The sequence below is a fragment of the Malaclemys terrapin genome, chromosome 15, assembly GCF_027887155.1.
Source record: "Malaclemys terrapin pileata isolate rMalTer1 chromosome 15, rMalTer1.hap1, whole genome shotgun sequence".
Taxonomy (NCBI): domain Eukaryota; kingdom Metazoa; phylum Chordata; order Testudines; family Emydidae; genus Malaclemys; species Malaclemys terrapin.
The window spans coordinates 4,947,162-4,968,337 of NC_071519.1; the positions used below are offsets into that span (position 1 = coordinate 4,947,162).

General features: G+C 48.0%; 1 protein-coding gene and 1 long non-coding RNA gene across 2 annotated transcripts; one reads left to right on the forward strand and one right to left on the reverse strand.

Moving 5' to 3' along the window:
• Positions 1–172: 172 nt before the first annotated feature.
• Positions 173–1,644, reverse strand: LOC128823121 (uncharacterized). The gene is made up of 3 exons (XR_008441674.1): positions 1,578–1,644; positions 938–1,024; positions 173–389 (listed from the first exon to the last, which is right to left on the reverse strand). It is a non-coding gene; the product is annotated as an uncharacterized LOC128823121 (long non-coding RNA).
• A 255-nt stretch (positions 1,645–1,899) lies between these two features.
• On the forward strand, positions 1,900–19,760 carry LOC128823007 (zinc finger protein 436-like). Its single transcript, XM_054005006.1, has 7 exons — positions 1,900–2,135; positions 3,751–3,858; positions 4,387–4,507; positions 6,088–6,176; positions 6,865–6,991; positions 15,105–15,218; positions 15,580–19,760. Exons 3-7 carry the CDS (start codon positions 4,429–4,431, stop codon positions 16,956–16,958), a joined length of 1,788 nt encoding a protein of 595 aa, XP_053860981.1. The 5' UTR covers positions 1,900–2,135; positions 3,751–3,858; positions 4,387–4,428; the 3' UTR covers positions 16,959–19,760.
• The last annotated feature ends 1,416 nt before the right edge of the window (positions 19,761–21,176 follow it).

A 21,176-nucleotide genomic window follows, 5' to 3' on the forward strand; every position in this document is an offset into this window, starting at 1 on the left:
GGGCAGCCCCGACACCAGACTCCCGCCACCTGGGGTGGGCCAGCAGCCCCTTTAGTACACAACTGAGCTGGGCTGCAGTTGTGCTAATTGGGCTGCATGCGGCCCACGGGTTGAGAATCGCTGGCCTATAGGAACAGCGCCTATGATCATTGCAATAAGAGCCTGACCTGCAGGGGCTGGCTCAGCGACTGCTGTCCCTTCTCTCCTCCCCTCTCACTGAGCAGGGAAATCTCCCGGGACAGTCTGCAAACGCCCTCATCCCTTCTCTGGACAATGGCTCTCTCCAGCTCTTCCAGCCGGGACAGCAGCCACTGCTCCTGCTCCTCCAGAAACCCTCGCAGCTCCTGCAACTCCCAGACGACCTTCCGCCTCTCGGCTTCCGTCTGTTTCTGCAATCACAGGGAGAGGGCGGGTCGGTAACAGGGGAGAACCATAAATGCACCTCCCAGCGGCTGGGGGAGTTATTTATCAGAGCACAGGATCTCTTGTGGTGGGGGATGAGACATATATTTAGGCCAAAAAGGGAGGAGGGCTCAGGGCTGGGGTGAGCTGTACATCACTAACAGGAGGGCCTGTTCCCCCCTAAACCTCATCAACTTGCACTGAGCCAAACCCTCCATCTCTGCAGCCCACATTTCATCTCCTTCCTCCCCATCCCACCCCCGCCACAGCTATAAAGGATCCCTGGTCACTGTAACATGCAGACAGCCCGTGGGCAGGGTCTCTGGGCTAACACAGAGACTGACCCTCTCCTGCCCTGCAGCCTCTTGCATCCTAAGGGCATCATGTCACCCACGTGTCTGACCCTGCCTCTCCCTGGGCTCCAGTGGGGATGGCTCCCCGGCTGAGGCTGGCAGGCCGGGCCCTGCATTCACTTCTCACTCAGGGCACTGTGATCCCAGGCAAACCTGAGTGGCAGCGGGCCCTGGGCACCTACCAGCAGCTCCTCGCTTTGCTGCTGCTCCTCGGCTTTGGCTGCTTCTCTCTCTTTTCTCAGAGGGGCCAGACGCTCTCGTGGGGGCTCCTGGAAGAAGCGGGGGAGGGGGTTACACGCTGCTGCAAACGGCCTCACAACTGCTAGATTTCAAGGCCCATCCTGTCCTGCAGATGCCCGAGCAGAGTCCCTGGGATGCACTTCGACATCCCCCCCCCCCCGGCCTAGTTCAACCTTAGCCAGGAAACTCTGAGGGGCTGGTGAAACGGGGACCAGGTTTCCCAGGGAAAACACAGGACCCCTTGGAGAAGTGACCGGGGTGCAGCCCAACCCCCCGGCTCCCAATGTCCCCGCCCATCCACCTCCTCAACAACCCCAATCCCCAGCACTAGCCGTTCCCCCGCACCCAGCCCGGCTCTGACCCCCGATACATTTCCCCCCCCCGCCCCTCGCTCCCGGGCCCAGCCTAGGATCCGAGCCCCTCCCCCACAGCCCCTCTCCGGCCGCGGGGAGCTCGGGGACCCACCCGGGCAGGGGGCGAACCAGGCAGCCGGGCCCGGACCCTCCCGGCAGGAGCGTGTCCGCCCCACGCGTGTCTCCGCCCACCCAGGCCCTGCCCGCTCCGCGCTGCCCCCGGACCCACCGCGCTGCCCCGCGGGCTGCAGGGCTGGAGCAGCGTCCGCGCTGCGCTCCCGGCCCCGGCCCCGGCCATGGCCATGGCCCCGCTGCCGACGCACACAAAGGGCCCCTCTGTTTGTAGGACACAGGCGGGGGCTAGAACAGCGAGGCTGGGAGGTAGGAGCCGGGAGAACAAAGCCCAGAACCCGGGGGCGGGGCAGCTCCTGGGGGCGGGGCTCTGGCACGGACGGGGGCGGGGCAGCTCCTGGGGGCGGGGCTCTGGCACGGACAGGGGGCGGGGCTCTGGCGCGGACCAGACGCTGCTGCTTCTTCCGTGTGATCCGGGACCCGGGCTGAGCAGCTGCTGCTCCCCGGGGTCTGTGCGGGGGGAGCCCGGCATTAACCCCCCCGTGCCCGGCCGGGGGGGGGCTTTCTCCCCGCCCCCTGGGCAGCCCCGGGCCGGAGCCCCCCGGTGAGTGAGAGACCCCGGGGGCCGGGCAGGAAAGTGACTCTCCGCCCCGGGGGACCTGGGAGAAGCCTCGGAGCTGCAGCAGGATCTGCCCCCGGCACCGCTGGGATCGGGGTGAGGGGGGGTTCCCCTTTCGTGTGGGGGGAGGTGTCGGGAAGGGAAGGGGGAAACCGGAGTTGCAGGGAGGGGGAAGTTCAGTGGGACGGGGGGAGGGGTAGTTGAACTGTTTCTGTGCAGCCCGGAAATTCCCGGGGGGAGGTGAGTTAATCGGATCCTTTCCCTCTTCCTCCCACATACGGATACAAATTCTCTCAAGTTTTCCCCCTTTTCTCTCTCAGTATCATACGTGGCTATAAAATCCAGGGTGATTCCCCCCAAATGATCAGCTCTCTAGTCTCCCCCGATTTCCCCCTGTTCTCTCCATGCTTCTCAAATGTCAATTTAAAATCTTCTCAGCTGTGGGGGGCTACCCCACCCATTTTATCTTCAGCGATTTGTCCTTATTTAGGTGGGAAATTATTCCCCAAAGCATGGCTGCCCCTGGAATGGGGATGGGATGAGATACAGGGAAGGGAGGAGCAAGTGTCCCCCATGGGGACTGCCCAGACCTCGGTTTCCCAATCCCACTTGCTGCCCCCAAACTATCAACACAGTTGCCCACGGCCATCAGTTGCCAGTCACCTGCCCATCCCCCACTGTTGCCCCCTTCCCTCACCCAGGGAGCCTTCTGGCTCCCCCTCCCTTGCCCTCTTAAATCAGCTCCTCAAAGGGCTCCCTGCTGCCCATGTGAATGGTGGCAGTGGGAGGAACCATCACTTTCTGTTTATGTTTTGGACAGTCATATAAAATCCAGTCAAGCAATCCCCTCAGATATCATAATAATATCTAATAATAACAGCAATATAAAATCCCCTCAGATCTTGGTGCTTCTCTCTCATGTTATCAATTGCGTAGTTTGTGACATGTTTTCTCTGCAAATCTCAAAGATTAATATAAAATACCCTAAACCAGGGGTCAGCAACCTTTTAGAAGTGGTGTGCCAAGTCTTCATTTATTTACTATAATTTAAGCTTTGGCGTGCCAGTCATACATTTTACATTTACAGGGGCCAGCGGACAGAACCCTAGACTGGCAGTGGGCTGAGCGGGGCCGGGGACCGGGACTCCAGCTGGCAGGGGCGGCAGATGGAACCCTAGACCGGCTGTGGGCTGAGCGGCTCAGCCCACTGCCGCTCTGGAGTTCCATCCACTGGCCCCTGCCAGGCGGGGTCCCGGCCGCTGGCCCGTTCAGCCCGCTGCTGGTCTGGGGTTCCGTCCATCCTGGAGGTTGCAGGGGGTTAAATTGCCCAGTGATCATCTTGCCCCTCTCCTTTGAGAATAATTTGTTTCCCCCTTTATCTCTGTTAAAATGTTTGCCGATGAAAGAGACCATCCACATCTTTAATACACATCAAAGCCAGAGGCCTCCCCCTGTTTGGGGGATCAGTGGTTCCCAGCTGGTTACAGGAGAGTTGGCTGGACCCTTTTCTTTTCTCCAACTGGCACAGGATGAGGATGTTGCTCTGAGTGCAGCGTGGGTCCAGAAGTTTCCCAAACCCCATGACAAATGGTCTCTGTGCAGGGTTGCTTCTCACAGTGCTAAGATGTAGCCACGTCTGGGGTGGATACATGGTGGCCATTATTTGCTAGGGACAGGGCATGGAAATTTCTTACCTATTTTGTCCCTCCAGGCCTTCCATTCTCCTGTTAAAGAAGCATCCCGCAGGGCTCCCTCTGCCTATGTGACTGGCCAGCACGGGGTGGTGATAACTTTCTATCCACTCATCAGACACTGTGAGGTAACATTGTTGCTGGGGGGGAGGTGGTGTCTGTGTGGGGAGATTGCAGCTGGAGCTGAAGGGGCATTGTGGTAGGGGGAGGCCTCTGGGTGGCTGGGCAGGGGGTACTCTAGTTAGGTTGGTGGGTTCTGGAGGTTTGGGATTTCAGGGGTGGTTCTGATGTGCTAGCGCCCTAGGGCAGCCGTGGACCCTGTTAATACTAAATTCTGAGCCACAGACTCCAGGTAACTGAAAGAGACCTCAGGGAAAGTGTTGGGGTCTGGCATTATAGTGACTCTGCACAAACAGCCCCCCCTCATTTCTCCTCCCATTAGCAATTGACAGATCCAGCCATGGGAGAGCAAAGAACCCAGGAATGGGACTGTCCCAGCCCGATGTTATACTTAGAAAATAAAAACCAGCAGGATCTTATTTAGGGGATAAGGCAATACGCCACGTTTATTGTGAATACAGAAAGAATTAAAGTAAGCAATCAGTTATAGCTGTAACATTTCATTCTCTCACACATTCATTCACTCATGCACACAGAGTTCTGCAAGGTTGTTATAGTTACCATCTTGGAGGTTGCTCATGCCAAGTCGCTGGCCAGGTGCCCAAGACACGAGGAGGGAGCAGGGCCTTGTCAGATGCGCATCTGATGTTCCTGGAGGTTAGTTGCAGAATCAGACCCAAAGTTCTCAGTCTTCAGGGCCTGTTTTTATAAGGATTTGTCCTCATTCAGGTCTATAGGGTTTGCTTCATCATGCTGTTCTCACGTTTGAAGTGATGGTCAATCACGCAGATGGCACGGCAATTCTTCATATCTTATTCTTCGGTTCTTTGGCCCTCCCGCCATTGGGGCAGTTGTGGGTGGATTCCGGTGTGCCCTCACGGTTATCGTTGGGCTATCTCCCCAATGCATTCTTCAGCCTGTCAGTTCTTCCTCTCAATGTGCAGACATTTATTAGGCTGGCACTTCAACCTTTTTATTACTCATCCAAACATCCAAACACACAGTTGCAATCCCGCTTTATTTTACTTAACCTGCTTCCTATCACGTTTACATTTTATTACCTATATATTCTTTAACATAACCATTCTCAAATCATTGGGGCATGACAGACTCCAATGAATCTATCCATGCGACTTGTTGTACAGGAAGAGAAAACAAGCGAGATAGAAATGCAAAAGTGGAGGATTAACAAATCTTGTTCCTGACTTCAGGGAGACTGCTGTTCTCTTATCACCTTTAGAACAAACTTTTTGTCTCTGGATGTTTTTCTACAATTATCACAGACCTTGCAAATTAACAGACCTGCTTCACTTAGCACAAACTCAGCAGGCTGAGAGCAGGGCCAGCTCCAGGCACCAGTGCAGGAAGCAGGTGCTTGGGGCGGCTAAGGGAAAGGGGTGGCACGTCCAGGTCTTCGGTGGCAATTCGGCGGTGGGTCCCTCAGTCCCTCTCGGAGGGAAGGACCGGCCACCGAATTGCCACCGAAGAATGAAGCGGTGTGGCAGAGCTGCCACCAAAGTGCCGCCGATCGCAGCTTTATCTCTTATTTATTTATTTATTTAATTTATTTATTTTTCCCGCTGCTTGGGGCGGCAAAGAAGCTGGAGCCGGCCCTGGCTGAGAGACATATTTCTTTCTAATAATACAAGCCAAATCTGGGGTCTGTACTGGACCATATTTTCCCCAAAATAATTAATGTATTAATTATTACTTTTAATCCAACACAGAGGGGAGAGAGAGAGGACAGGGGAAGGAGAGACTGAAAGGGGCAGTGGTAGAAATGAGTGGGGAGAGAGCTTTCCAGCTATCTAATCCACACCAACACATGTATTGCAGCATCCCGGGGCAGAATCACTTTCCAGTGAACAACAAAAGGATCAGACAGAGGAAAAACCAGTTCCTGACTCCATATTCCCCCTGCTGGGGTGTGGCTGCTGTGGGGTCAGTGTCCGAGGGAATCCCCCACAGTGACTCCTTTGGTTCTGCTCTTTTCTAGCATTGTGTTCAGAGACTTTGTTATGGGATGTGGGGAGGGAGAAGGGAGGTTAAAAATCTCTCTGTGGGCTTAGCCTGGCAGGAGGGGCCAGGTCTACACTGTAATAAAGAGATTAAGCATTTTCCCAGCATGGCAGAATCTAGGGTGTCTCTCTGCAGGGAAAGGGCCTGGGGGAATTCTGATGTGAAATTAACTAAACCCTGTTCTGAATCCTCCACAACTGCCCTTCTCATCATGCCAGGCTGCAGAATGACGTCCATGTTTCGCTCCAGCTCATCCCATCCTCCCATGGGACAGGGGAGAGAAATGGCTGCAGAGGAGCCAGCTCAGGTAGGGATTATTGGGGGGGTTGCTGGTGGGTTCCTGCAGGTGGGAGAGGGGCAGCAAATACACAGGAGATGGGAAGGTTTGCACAGTCTGGTTTGGAGGTTGGAGCGGGGCAGGAAATGCACAGGTTGGAGAAAGGGAGGAGAACAGGGTTTGGCAACCCCGCTGGGAGTTGTTTAATAGGCAGCCTAGATTCTAGGAACAGACCCATGAGGTTCAGAGGTGGAAATGACCTAATTCATTGAACAGAAAATAACCCTCCTACATGGGGCTAGGAAAACTGACCAGACTCCCAGTGCTGTAGCCTGACCCGACTAACCAGTGGCTGCTGTGAGATATGAAGGGGGCACCCACCAGTGAGGTGTAGGGGAGCTGCCCCTCCCTTCATATCCAGCTCCTCACAATGAGAAGGGTGTTGGGCTTCCTACCAGGGAGCTCTCCCTGGACCCTGCTAGTGGCTCCATCTCCTGTATCAGTCTGTGGCTAGTAGGTATATGATGGATCTGCTGGGAGAGACAAGGGGTTCTCTCTTCATCCCCTCACCCTGGTGTTTCCTGGATGCTCTGAGTGGGATGGGGGTGGGACTCTGCGACTGTGATCCATCCAGATCGCATTTGATCGCATCCTTCCATTTGAAGTGGTGCTGTGAGTGGGGCAGCAGGTACTGAGTGTTGGACTCTTGCTCTTTCAGGGGCTGGTGACCTTCAAGGAAGTGGCTGTGTATTTCACGAACCAAGAGTGGGCTCTGCTGGACCCCACTCAGAGAGCCCTCTACAGAGACGTCATGCAGGAGAACTATGAGAATGTGACCTCGCTGGGTAAGGATTCCTTTCCCGTCGGTTATTAGAAGGGGAAAGGAAGAGATAAGGTTCATGTCAGTCCCTCAATGCCACCTCTATTCTGTCCTCTTTCAGCATCACCCCAACATGCCAGTGACACACACACTACCAAAGACCCTTCCCTGCTGCAGAACACTTTGGGAACAGAGCACAGGAGCAGTATCGCACAGTGTCAAATATCTCCTGTTTGCTCAAGTAAAACTGGGAGTTAAGTCCAGCATGACCAACCAAAGGTTCACCCCTGACCTTCTCTCAAACCCTGAGCCTGCTCCACCCAGACCAGAATGTGCTTGGGGTGTAACAAGCAGGCTGCTGGAGTCAGAGCTGCTGGTCCAGGGTTACTTATCACACAGACACTCCGTGCGTTCTTGAATGCTGGCTGGGGGTATCCAGACAACGGAGCTCCAGCAGCAGAACATTGAAACTCACCCAGGATTACAGATGACAGAACTCCTCACTGGTCTGGATTGCACCCATGCGTGTGAAAATGGCCTAGGTTGGTAGTGAAACTTCCTGAGACATGGAGAGTCTTGCTCCCCCACCACCATGTGTAATAGCACAATCTCTCTTCTCTACAGGCTCCTCGGATCTTGGAGTGCATCAGTCCTGAAGTCACATGACCTGATTCTTATTTTTCACATTCTGCTTTTCCAGACTAATTAGAGTCTGTTACTCCTGAATTATTGCTTCTAATTTCCCAGTGTTCTCCATACCCAGGGATTTTCATACTCCCTCCCTTTCCACTGGACTCACTAGATTCCCTAGTACATAAAACCGGCTATAATGGGTCAGACCAAAGGTCCATCTAGCCCAGTATCCTGTCTTCTGACAGTGGCCAATGCCAGGTGCCCCAGAGGGAATGAACAGAACAGGCAATCAACAAGTGATCCATCACCTATCATCCATTCCCAGGTTCTGGCAATCAGTGGCTAGGGACATCATCCCTGCCCATCCTGGCTAATGGGCATTCCTGGACCTATCCTCCATGAATTTATCTTGTTCTTTTTTCTAACCCTGTTCAAGTCTTGGCCTTCACAACATCCTCTGGCAAAGAGTTCAACAGGTTGACTGTGTGTTGTGTGAAGAAATACTTCCTTTGGTTTGTTTTAAATATGCTGCCTAGTACTTTCATTGGGTAACTCCTAGTTCTTGTGTTAGGAGGAGGAGTAAATAACACTTCCTTATTTACTTTCTCCACAGCAGTCTTGATTTTATAGACCTCTATCATATCTCCCCTTCGTCGTCTCTTTTCCAAGCTGAAAAGTCCCTGTCTTTTTAATCTCTCCACATATGGAATCTGTTCCATACCCCTAATCATTTTTGTTGCCCTTTTCTGAATCTTTTCAAATTCCAATATATCTTTTTGGAGGTGGTGCGACCACATCTGCACGCAGTAATCAAGATGTGGGTGTACCATGGATTTATATAGAGGCAATATGATATTTTCTATCTTTTTATCTATCCCTTTCTTCATGATTCCCAACATTCTGTTCACTTTTTTTTTTTTTTTTTTTTTACTGCTGCTGCACGTTGAGTGGATGTTTTCAGAGAACTATCCACAGTGACTCCAAGATCCCTCTCTTGAGTGGAAGCAGCTAATTTAGACCCCATCATTTTATATGTATAGTTGGCATTCACTTTTCCAATGGGCTGCAGTATGTGCTATCCTGACATCTAGCACTGCTGAGATTCTGCATTCAGTAATATCCCTGCCCTTCCTGTTCTCTTTCTCCACTGAACCCCACCAGCCCATGCTTACTGTTCCCAGCTTCCTCAGGACTCTCTCTTCGTCTCTGGACCTCTGGCAAGAAGCAGTTCCAGGGAGTCTTGCCCTCTGTCTGGAGTCTTCAATTTCTGGGACATGGATTTACCCTCTCTGTGTTGTAAAAGGCTCTGTCATAATGAATGTCTGTGACATTAACCACAGTACAGTCTGGACTGTTGAACAGCTGTGTTCCCTCAATTCCCCAAGCTGGGGTGCCTTTTCCACTGTTTTACTGTGAGAACAGCCACTCCTGGGCAGTTAACACACAGTCTCCAGCCTGTAACTCTCTCCCAGCTACACAGTATAGAGTTCTGCTAGTCAGCGACTCATGAATTACACCTCAGGAGAGCATCAGCAAATTGTCAAGTGCCAGATTTCCCCCCAGAAGTGTGCCTCTTGCACTGTCCAGCACGCTACTGAACAACACAAGCTCATATTAAATCTGTCATTTCATCAGTAGAAAATGACATGCACCAGCCTTTTATCCCAAATGGAATTTCCCACACACTTTAATCCAAACACACTAGTTAGATAAAACAATAAAACAAGATTAACTACCAAAAAAAAAAAAAAAAGATATTAGGTGACTACGGGTAATGAGGCATAAAAGTTAGACTTAGTTTGTGTTTTATCTTGCATTTCTTTTGTAACTAACATCTAACTTAAGCTAAAATGGATTCAAAGCAAATGTTTCTCTCACCATGTGCTGGCTTTCGTTTCAGCCAGGACTCCCCCTAACCCACCCCTGCCGCCCAAGTTCAGTTCTTCAGGAATTGTTGTCATGAGGAGAGGGAAAAGTGGGAGGAGAGAGTCTCAAGCATTTTCCCCACCTCTTTTTATAATTCAGTCCTTTGTACTAGAAACATCTTCAATTTTTACCTGAGTTATGGTGACAGGCTGTCTGTTGTGGATGTGAGCTTCAAGTCTTCCCTGTGATGCAATGTAAATGAGTCATAGAATATAGAATCATAGACTATCAGGGTTGGAAGGGACCTCAGGAGGTCATCTAGTCCAACCCCCTGCTCAAAGCAGGACCAATTCCCAACAAAATCATCCCAGCCAGGGCTTTGTCAAGGCTGACCTAAAAAACATCATTGCATGAGAGCTGACATACTTTCCCTCAATGTCACAGCTTCAAGCCAGATCAAAATAAGATGCAGCAGAACCCCTAAAATGGAGCACAACTAGATATGCGAGCCTAATTAAAGATCTTAAGGACAGTTTTGAGGAAAGATTCCATGATTTGCAGCAGAGAAGACCTCAAACAGATTTCTGATTGACCCTTTTAGTGCTGAAGCCAATTGTCTGAAGCCCCTTTTAGTCACTGAAGAAGCCACATCCCAGATGGAAATAATAGAACTTTTGGAAGATGACAGATTAAAATCTGTTCAGAAGACACAGGGGGACCCTTACTTTCTGGAAATCTGTACCAAAGGATAAATACCCCAACATCAGAGGTGCAGCCCTAAAATTAATCTTGATGTTTGCCTTGACCTATCTTTGGGAGTCTGTTTTCTTGACACTCAAACATGTGAAATCCAAGCACCGATCCGTCTTGACAGACTGCCACTTAAGAGAACTGCTGCATGTGAGCACAACTGAACACAATCCAAACTTCAAGGGAATTGTTGAAAGCCAAGATTTCCAGAAGTCCCATATCTATCTATCTATCTATCTATGTACATATATATACACACACACACACATATATAGATATATGTATATAATCGTTACATATTACTGGGCTCTTTGGCAATGTACATTGGTAAATTCTGGCTCTCTCTCAGGCTCAGGTTGGCCACCCTTGCTACAGCTGATGACCCTTCATGGGCCATCAAACAGGCTAGGTAGTGCCAATGCCATTCTGCCTGGGGGTGTCCCCCAGAAACATTGCACAAGTCTGGAAATGCAGATATGGATATATCTGTATATCTATAACTCACAATACAAAAGTGATATAAACATAGAAACAAGAGTCTCATACTTGGAAAATCATAACAATCATAACAGATACCTTACATGGTATATTAGCATGATTCATTGCAATTTTATAATATTGGTATTAATAATAATAATATAAAGTGTCTCACAATTCTATACAGTGTCATGCTTAGTAAACCAGTGAACAAGTATGGATTGTGAGATATCGTTTGAAAACTCAATCTACTGAATATTATCCTCCTGTTAAAATATGTGTAGCAACACTGTATGTAAAGTGATGAGATTTTACTGTATGGTATTACTGAAAAAGTTACAATTCTGGGGAACATCCACAGACCAGTTCCTCAGAGACAGCAAGGCAAACAGCTAGTGAAATAGCCATTCTTCAGCAGGGGGAAGGTGTGAACAAGACATCGGGTTCAACGGGTAGCAATCAATGGCTCCATGTCTAGTTGGCAGCTGGTATCAAGCGGAGTGCCCCAAGGGTCGGTCCTGGGGCCGGTTTTGTTCAGTATCTTCATTAATGATCTGGAGGATGGCATGGATTGCACCCTCAGCAAGTTTGCAGATGACACTAAACTGGGAGGAGTGGTAGATACCCTGGATGGTAGGGATAGGATACAGAGGGACCTAGACAAATTGGAGGATTGGACTAAAAGAAATCTGATGAGGTTCAACAAGGACAAGTGCAGAGTCCTGCACTTAGGACGGAAGAATACGAAGGAGGAGTACGGCAGAAAGGGATCTAGGGGTTATAGTGGACCACAAGCTAAATATGAGTCAACAGTGTGATGCTGTTACAAAAAAAGCAAACGTGATTCTGGGATGTATTAACAGGTGTGTTGTGAGCAAGACTTGAGAAGTCATTCTTACGCTCTACTCTGCTCTGGTTAGGCCTCAGCTGGAGTATTGTGTCCAGTTCTGGGCACCGCATTTTAAAAAAGATGTGGAGAAATTGGAAAGGGTCCAGAGAAGAGCAACAAGAATGATTAAAGGTCTTGAGAACATGACCTATGAAGGAAGGCTGAAAGAATTGGGTTTGTTTAGTTTGGAAAAGAGAAGACTGAGAGGGAACACGATAGCAGTTTTCAGGTATTTAAAAGGGTGTCATAAGGAGGAGGGAGAAAACTTGTTCACCTTAGCCTCTAAGGGTAGAACCAGAAGCAATGGGTTTAAACTGCAGCAAGGGAGGTCTAGGTTGGACATTAGGAAAAAGTTCCTAACTGCCAGGGTGGTTAAACACTGGAATAAATTGCCTAGGGAGGTTGTGGAATCTCCATCTCTGGAGATATTTAAGAGTAGGTTAGATAAATGTCTATCAGGGATGGTCTAGACGGTATTTGGTCCTGCCATGCGGGCAGGGGACTGGACTCAATGACCTCTCGAGGTCCCTTCCAGTCCTAGAATCTATGAATCTATGAATCCCATTCACTGTTACAGACTAGGGACCGAATGGCTAGGCAGCAGTTCTGCAGAAAAGGACCTAAGGGTTACAGTGGATGAGAAGCTGGATGTGAGTCAACAGTGTGCCCTTGTTGCCAAGAAGGCTAACGGCATTTTGGGCTGTATAAGTAGGAGCATTGCCAGCAGATCGAGGGACGTGATCTTTCCCCTCTATTCGGCATTGGGGAGGCCTCATCTGGAGTACTGTGTCCAGTTTTGGGCCCCACGCTACAAGAAGGATGTTGGAAAATTGGAGAAAGTCCAGCGGAGGGCAACAAAAATGATTAGGGGGCTGGGGCACATGATTTATGAGGAGAGGCTGAGGGAACTGGGATTGTTTAGTCTGCAAAAGAGAAGAATGAGGGGGGATTTGATAGCTGCTTTCAACTACCTGAAAGGGGGTTCCAAAGAGGATGGATCTAGACTGTTCTCAGTGGTAGCAGATGACCGAGTAATGGTCTCAAGTTGCAGTGGGAGAGGCTTAGGTTGGATATTAGGAAAAACTTTTTCACTAGGAGGGTGGTGAAGCACTGGAATGGGTTCCCTAGGGAGCTGGTGGAATCTCCTTCCTTAGAGGTTTTTAAGGTCAGGCTTGACAAAGCCCTGGCTGGGATGATTTAGTTGGGAATTGGTCCTGCTTTGAGCAGGGGGTTGGACTAGATGACCTCTTGAGGTCCTTTCCAACCCTGCTATTCTATGATTCTATGACTCTTTCCAATTTTTCCACATCCTCCTTGTAGTGTGGGGCCCAAAACTGGACATAGTACTCCAGATGAGGACTCACCAATGTCAGATAGAGGGGAATGATCACGTCCCTCGATCTGCTGGCAATGCTCCTACTTATACAGCCCAAAATGCCGTTAGCCTTCTTGGGAACAAGGGCACACTGTTGACTCACATCCAGCTTCTCGTCCATTGTAACCCCTAGGTCCTTTTCTGCAGAACTGCTTCCTAGCCATTCGGTCCCTAGTCTGTAACAGTGAATGGGATTCTTCCGTCCTAAGTGCAGGACTCTGCACTTGTCCTTGTTGAACCTCATCAGGTTTCTTTTGGCCCAATCCTCTAATTTGTCTAGTCCCTCTGTATCCTATCCCTACCCTCCAGTGTATCTACCACTCCTCCCAGTTTAGTGTCATCTGCAAACTTGCTGAGAGTGCAGTCCACACCATCCTCCAGATCATTAATGAAGATATTGAACCGGCCCCAGGACCGACCCTTGGGGCACTCCGCTTGAAACCGGCTGCCAACTAGACATGGAGCCATTGATCACTACCCGTTGAGCCCGACGATCTAGCCAGCTTTCTATCCACCTTACAGTCCATTCATCCAGCCCATACTTCTTTAACTTGCCAGCAAGAATACTGTGGGAGACCGTATCAAAAGCTTTGCTAAAGTCAAGGAATAACACATCCACTGCTTTCCCCTCATCCACAGAGCCAGTTATCTCATCATAGAAGGCAATTAGGTTAGTCAGGCACGACTTGCCCTTAGTGAATCCATGCTGACTGTTCCTGATCACTTTGCTCTCCTCTAAGTGTTTCATAATTGATTCCTTGAGGACCTGCTCCATGATTTTTCCAGGGACTGAGGTGAGGCTGACTGGCCTGTAGTTCCCCGGATCCTCCTCCTTCCCTTTTTTAAAGAGTCGTCAGACACTGTGTGGACAAATACCAATAATAAGGTTTATCCTGTGCATGGCATGACTCATCCAAAGCGATGCTCAAATACTCACACTGCTGAAGTTGCGAGTGCAGTTGCGATTTGATGTCACTGTTCAGGTTGGAGATGCTGCATTCTATTGTGTGGTGTGAAAGCTGCAGGCCAGAAATTTTCTTCTGTAGGTTCTCGTTCTCTGGTGACAGGATTGAAATCACATCAATGAGGCAATTTTTTATAAGCCCTCCTTCAGAGTAGGGCTTTTTCACATGGGCTGTGTACCAGGCCACCTAATAGGAGGCTAATGTTACAGTCTGTGATCAGTTGGCACATCTGTTGGGAAAACTGGGCTTCTACATCTGTTTGTTTTTTCAAAATTTTCAGTTTTAAAGTGCAGAGTTCAGAACCTTGGCCTTACCATTACGTTCAACGAAAAAGTACTTATTCTCCCACTCCGGTTGGAAGCCTCGATTTTCATCTCTGTATTTTCTTTCCTGTTTGCGCATTGTTAGATGGTGTAAGAAAAAATTTGATTAAAAATTTCCACACTAGCTAATCACTGTATGCTTTATTCAAGGAGACACTGGTGCCGGCCAGGGGGTGCTGGACTGGACTCCTGGCTTTGTCCCAGGCCCTGTCCCCGACTCCACCCCTTTCCCTAAGTTCCCCCGCCTCTTCCTGCCCCCTCCCCTGACTCTAGCTGTGTCCTTGCTCCTCCCCCGCCCCCCGAGGCTCCTGCACATTGCAAAACAGCTGATCGTGTTAGGTGGGAGGCTGCACACCGTGTCCTTGCTCCTCCTTCCCACCCACCCCCCAGTGCTAGGGGAAGAAGGGGGCTGCATGCCACGTCCTCACTTCTCCACCCTTCCACCCCAGAGTCTCCTGAACATTGCAAAGCAACTGATCGCAGCGGGCAAGAGGCGCAGGGGAGGGAAGGGGAGGCCGTCTGTGGGTGGGAGGCGCTGGGGGAGGGAAGGGGGGCTGATAGGGCTGCCGGTGGGTGCTGAGCAACTACCATTTTTTCCCCAGAGTCAGCTCCTTGCAGGAGCCACATATTATCTTCTGAAGATATTTTCCAGAGCCACAGGTTGGCCACCCCTGAGCTGTACAATGAACCCATGGAAAAGACCAAGGGGATACACCTATTGAGTCCACCTGCCCTGACCTTGGCATTTTCAGTGAGGAGCGCCCCAGGCACACTGGGTCACACTAAGTACTGAAGTTAAATTAATAGAATGGTTTTTTATGAAATCACCTGAACTCCTTTGTTTTCTTTCATCTGAGCAGGGTTTCCAGTTTCCCAACCTGATGTGATCTCCCAGCTGGAACAAGGGGAAGAGTCATGGGTCCGAGACCTCCAGGGTTCAGAGGAAAGAGAGATCCTGAGAGCTCCCTGCACAGGTGAGGAAACATTAAACCAACTCAGAATCTGTAAGTGCCTGAAGGAAACATCTGGGATGCCCTACAAAGCCCTTGGGAGGTCTCTCAGTTCATTATTGTCCCTAGCAGGGGTCATATCCTCAGGATAACCATAGCTCATGGCTTCCTGTAGGTCCTAGCAGACACCAGGGAGTAGCTTCTTCCCTTCCCCCTGCATATTTGGATGGGATGTGAAGGCTGAATTGACCCCCTCCTCTCTCCTATTTGGGGGAAGAGTTTGGGGGAGTTCAGTTCCTGGTTTTTATTTGACCTCTCTCCAGCACTTGTTTTGGTTTGCTCTTCCCCTTTCCATCCCTATTTGAGGTTTCTGTCTCTATCACAGCAGGTGATGCAATTCTTTGTGAGAATGAGCAGAATTCTCAGCAGGAAGCTGCTGAGCAAGTGGCTAAATATGGAGCATTATCGCAGAGATCGAAAAGGAATGTGTCCAGGAGTCATGAGCAGGGAAAATCCTGTGAGATTCAGCACAGACCAGAGAGAGAACAGGGAAACCAGCCAGGAGAGAAAGTGGGTAAATATATTTATTCTCAGGGAACTCAGGAGAACCTCAAGGAAACCACAATCCAGCAAGAAATCTTCATGGGAAAGAGAAAAAATACATGCACTGAGGGTGGGAAAAACTTAAGTGACTACTCAGCCCTTATTAAACATCAGAGAATCCACACAAGAGAGCGGCCCTATGAATGCAGTGAGTGTGGGAAAAACTTCACTCACAGATCAGGCCTTTTTCAACATCAGAGAATCCACACAGGGGAGAGGCCCTATGAATGCAGTGAGTGTGGGAAAACCTTCAGTCAACGCTCAAGCCTTGTTAGTCATCAGAGAATCCACACAGGGGAGAGGCCCTATGAATGCAGTGAGTGTGGAAAAACCTTCAATCACAACTCACACCTTATTACCCATCAGAGAATCCACACAGGAGAGAGGCCCTGTGAATGCAGTGAGTGTGGGAAAACCTTCAATTGCAACTCACACCTTATTACCCATCAGAGAATTCACACAGGAGAGAGGCCGTATGAATGCTGTGAGTGTGGGAAAACCTTCAATTGCAGCTCACACCTTATTACCCATCAGAGAATTCACACAGGAGAGAGGCCGTATGAATGCCGTGAGTGTGGGAAAACCTTCAATCGCAGCTCAAACCTTATTACCCATCAGAGAATCCACACAAGGGAGCGGCCCTATGAATGCCGTGAGTGTGGGAAAAGTTTCACTAACAGAGCAGCCCATCTTAATCATCAGAGAATCCACACAGGGGAGAGGCCCTATGAATGCAGTGTGTGTGGGAAAAACTTCACTCATAGATCAGGCCTTTTTCAACATCAGAGAATCCACACAGGGGAGAGGCCCTATGAATGCAGTGAGTGTGGGAAAACCTTCATTCGGCGCTCACATCTTATTACACATCAGAGAATCCACACAGGAGAGAAACCAAATGAATGCAGTGAGTGTGGGGAAACCTTCAGTCAACACTCCAGCCTTGTTAGTCATCAGAGAATCCACACAGGGGAGAGACCCTATGAATGCAGTGAGTGTGGGAAAACCTTCATTCAGTGCTCACATCTTATTACACATCAGAGAATGCACACAGGTGAGAAACCCTATGAATGCAGGGACTGTCGGAAAACCTTTTTTTGGAGCTCAGCCCATGTTAGGCATCAGAGAATCTGCAAGGGAGATCAACGCCATAAAAGCCTCTAGGGCTATCAAGACTTCTTTTTTTCTTTAATACTTTGGCTGATTCCCCCATAGTGACCTTTAAAGCTGTTTGAACTGTTTGCAGCACCGTTATCCCTCAGCTTGTCCAGATGGGTGACCTATTTTTGCCTTTTGCAATTCACCCTGTTTCGAGGTAGACCCATTTGTCCTTTCTATCAACTCCATTGGCTCATGAGTAATTCGAATGTGCCCTTCCTACAGGGAACCAGGGAGCATCACATTTATACCATTCCTCCTATTGCAGACTTATTGTTAGTCACCAATGATGCAGATTGTATCGTTGCTAGTTGTTCTCATGTTGCTCTGGGTTGTGCTGAAGAGCAGTTATATTGGGAACATTTAAATTATATTTAAATGAAGAGGAGCAGGGGCAGGAAAAAAGGTGTCAATTCAGCCTCTGTGACACTGGAAGGAGATGGTGTGACTCAGAGATTCCCTCCTTCCCCATCACTCCAGAACTGTTACCTCCTATCTGATCCATGCAGAGTTTGTCTTCATCACATTCTATCCATCCACTTCTCAAAGTGTCATGTGATGAAGTGTTATCAGCTGTCTGTGCTTGGAGATGATGCTGTGACTTCTTTAATCCTATATCAGAGTCACTATAACTGGAGATGAAAGGTCAAAGACCCGGACGGGGAATTAAAATGGATCCCAAACACAGTGTGATCATTTGGAGTTTAAATCCCAGGTTCCATCTATTGGTAAAGCCACTTCTGTCAAGGTCAGTGTTTTGTCCCCCATTATGGGGATGCTAGGATACTAAAAAAAAATTAAATAGCATAACTGACTATTGAGACAGTGCTGAGTGAAGCAGGTTTGAATGGATCAGAGGAGAATGTGATGGGAGAATCTCTTGTCCTGATTCTGAATAATCAGATGTAACCTACTCTGGAATTTCACTTGACACTTTCATTGTCATGTATTCTATCTCTCTGTGATGTGGGTTTCTATCTTTCCTGAAGGCTGTTTGGTCACCCAATTGGATATTAGTTCAGTTTGATAGGATGTAGCTCAGATTTATTGGAGAATTTAAGACAAATGACCATTTGCTAAAGTCATCATTTCTCAGCTCATCATTTCTTCAACTTTGCGTTTTCCCCATCCCTCCATGATGACATGGAAAAAGTTCAAGTGCAGTTCTGTCAATAGGAGAGAACTCTCCAATTTACTCAACATACTAACAAAGAAACAGCAGTGATTTAAAATCTCAACTCGGAAATGGTGAACAACAGCAGAATCCCAACTAACTGAAGGAAGTGCATATGATCACAGTGTAGTTCAGTTGTTGAAGTCAATCTTGTCACAGATGATGTGGGGAGAGAATTCCACGGTACGTGATTTTGAACTAGGCAAAATGCCCATGTATTTGGTTCCTAAAGCATTTGTAACCCAGGCTCCACAGAAGATCTCTCCTAGCTAATCCTATGCTATGGGATGCAGACGTTGAAGAAATAGAAGTGGAAGTTTTGTTGAATTTATCCTTTGTAGGTGCTAAAAATGTGTATAAAATGAAATCAGTGTTGGAAATCTAATAGCTGCAGAAAAATAGCTATTTTTGAATAGAAACTCCAGCTCTGATAACTAACAGAGATTCTGATCCAGGCCTGTATCCAGTCCCTTGCCTGGACCTGTGCCACCAAATTAAAAAAAAACTGGGCATGTTTTAGGAAGCCATTCCTTACTAACACTGCTGAGATTTTGAGTGGTTTTGTAAAGGATTCTACTTCAGAGAAGTGTAAATTTACCCTAACTAAGGCCAAGGATTTGGAAAGAACTGGGGTTGAAAGAGTTCACATCCAATTCTTGGTTTCCATCCCAGTAAAGAAAGCTATGGTGACCAATCACCCAAGGAAAATTGTTTGTACAACTCCACTTACTAGTGCAATGTCACTGATTACAGTTCCAAAGGATACCAGGGTTAGACTGAGAACAATCATCCTTCACCGTTTGGATCCAAAGAGAGAGTGCTTCATAGGACATTCCTTCTTCGTGGAGCCCAAACTAGCTGCTTGATTGGGTAACAAGGACTTTCAGGCTGTAGAAATGATGACAATCAATGAGGCAACAAATGTATCAGGCTCCAATTTCAGACTTCCAGATACTCACATGTTGAGTCCTGATTCTATGGTTTTGTGTCTGAGGCTATGGCTACACAATAAAGCTGATGTTAGCGCAGCTGCACCAATGTAGCTGCGCTGATGTAGCACTGCTATTACAGACGCGCTCAGCCAATGGGAGAGATCTCTCCCATTGGACTTTATTAGTCCAGCCCCCGCAAGCGGCGGTGGCTATGTTGGCAGGAGGAGCTCTCCTGCTCATGTAGCACTATCTACACAGGGGGTTAGGGCTGTGTAACTACGTTGCTCAGCAGTGTGGATTTTTCACACCCCTGAGCAATATAGTTATATGATAAATGTCTTTAGTGTAGACCAGATAGTTTTCTCTTGTGTTTTATGCATTTACATCACTTCTCCTCTACCTCCTTCTACTTTGAAAGATTAAAAAGTGTGAATAGAGAGGTATTTTTCCTCATGATGCAAACACTCCCACATAGGAAATCCCTTGCACTAACACACATGGCAGAAGAACCAGAGATTTATGAACTCACAGAAGTGGCTGGGACCTACGTTGGGACAAACCACAACTTGAGCCAAGGTTCAGTTGATGGCAATGGGGATAAAAGAAAATTAACATATATGACAAGAATTTGTGATCTTTGAATATGTTGTTGTTATCAATGAAAATGAAATTATAGGTGAAGTTATTGGTTAAAGAGTTAGAGACTAATTGTGTGATAATCTGAATTATTTTGGAAAACTGAAAGTTGTCTTGGTTTTTATTTTGTTAGTCGTACAGGAAATGATGGCTAATCTTGAAAAGTTACTTTGCTTTAATTTACCCCCTGTTGTGTAAGGAGTTCTGGTAGAAAACCTCACTCCAATGGTTGGGGTGGAAGAATATTTGTGAGAGAGAGTGTATAAGAGAATATTGGTCCAGTATAGATTTTAAAAGTTTTGTATTTCAAATAGAACTTACTTTGCTTAGCTTCAAAATCAATGTCTATGAAAAGGAAAACTACTCAAGGAGACAAGTGTATGACCCTGACAGTGGGTAAAAAGTTACTGACTTCCCCACTTCTCTAATTTGCAAAGGAAAGGCATGACATCTGTCATAGGATGTGTCCAGCTTGTAGGAAAGCTGCCATCGTCAACCATCAATATTAAGGAAAAGGCTGAAGTCCATTGCCTTTCAGGTCAATAAGCCATCTAAAGGCTGGTCTACGCTGAAAAGCTATGTTGACAAAGCTACATCTCTCGGGTGTGTGAAAAATCCGCTCCACTGAGAGAAGTAGTTAATGTGACCTGAGCCCCAGTATAGACAGTGTTAGGTTGTCAGAAGAATATTTTTAATGTTTGAAGTGTAGACATAGCCTTAGACAGATTGATCCCCTATGGGAAGCAAGTCATGACATCAATTCCAATTTTGACTCATTTCCGTGCATGTGAGAAAGCTACTAGTATGGAGGGCTGAGCCAGCTGTCCGATCGCCTGGTTCCTCAACTGTAGCTACAGCTCTTAGTACCCATCAATCCAAAGACCAAGAGAAATGGAGAGTTCCAACCATTGTCATTTTAGTATCTTATTGTTCCTTTCTCTGTTTTTTGTGCTGGCCTTTCTATGATCTCAGGGTGTGAGTGTACATCTCCGTATAGCTCAGTGCACATGTGACAAAAGCTCATATCTGCCAATTGGCAAAGGGGTCACTGTTAATCACAAGCAACTCCTGTCTCAGACTTGAGACACTCATGACACCTAATACACTGATTTTATGGTATTTATCTAGGAAGCATAGCAGTGAGATCTCTACTGAAAGCTTGTAAATTATTGTTACTCCTAATCACTATGAGAGGTGTGTACGAGTCATACTGAAGGAGTAATGTAAGTACATGGAAAATTATGCCCATATGGTATTGTCATGAAAATAAGTCACCCCAATCATAGGTCTTGGTGGGGACGGCCCATTCCAGTGGGAGGGAATTGTCACCCCTCCCTTGTTAGCCACTTATGCAATGTATTGCTCCATTGTCAACCTTTGCACCAGCCCAGAAAAGTCAACGGAAAACTATCAAAGACAAACTATAAACATCGAAACCCTGTGGAAGTGAAAAGAACGATATGACAATGAGGAGATCGTCCT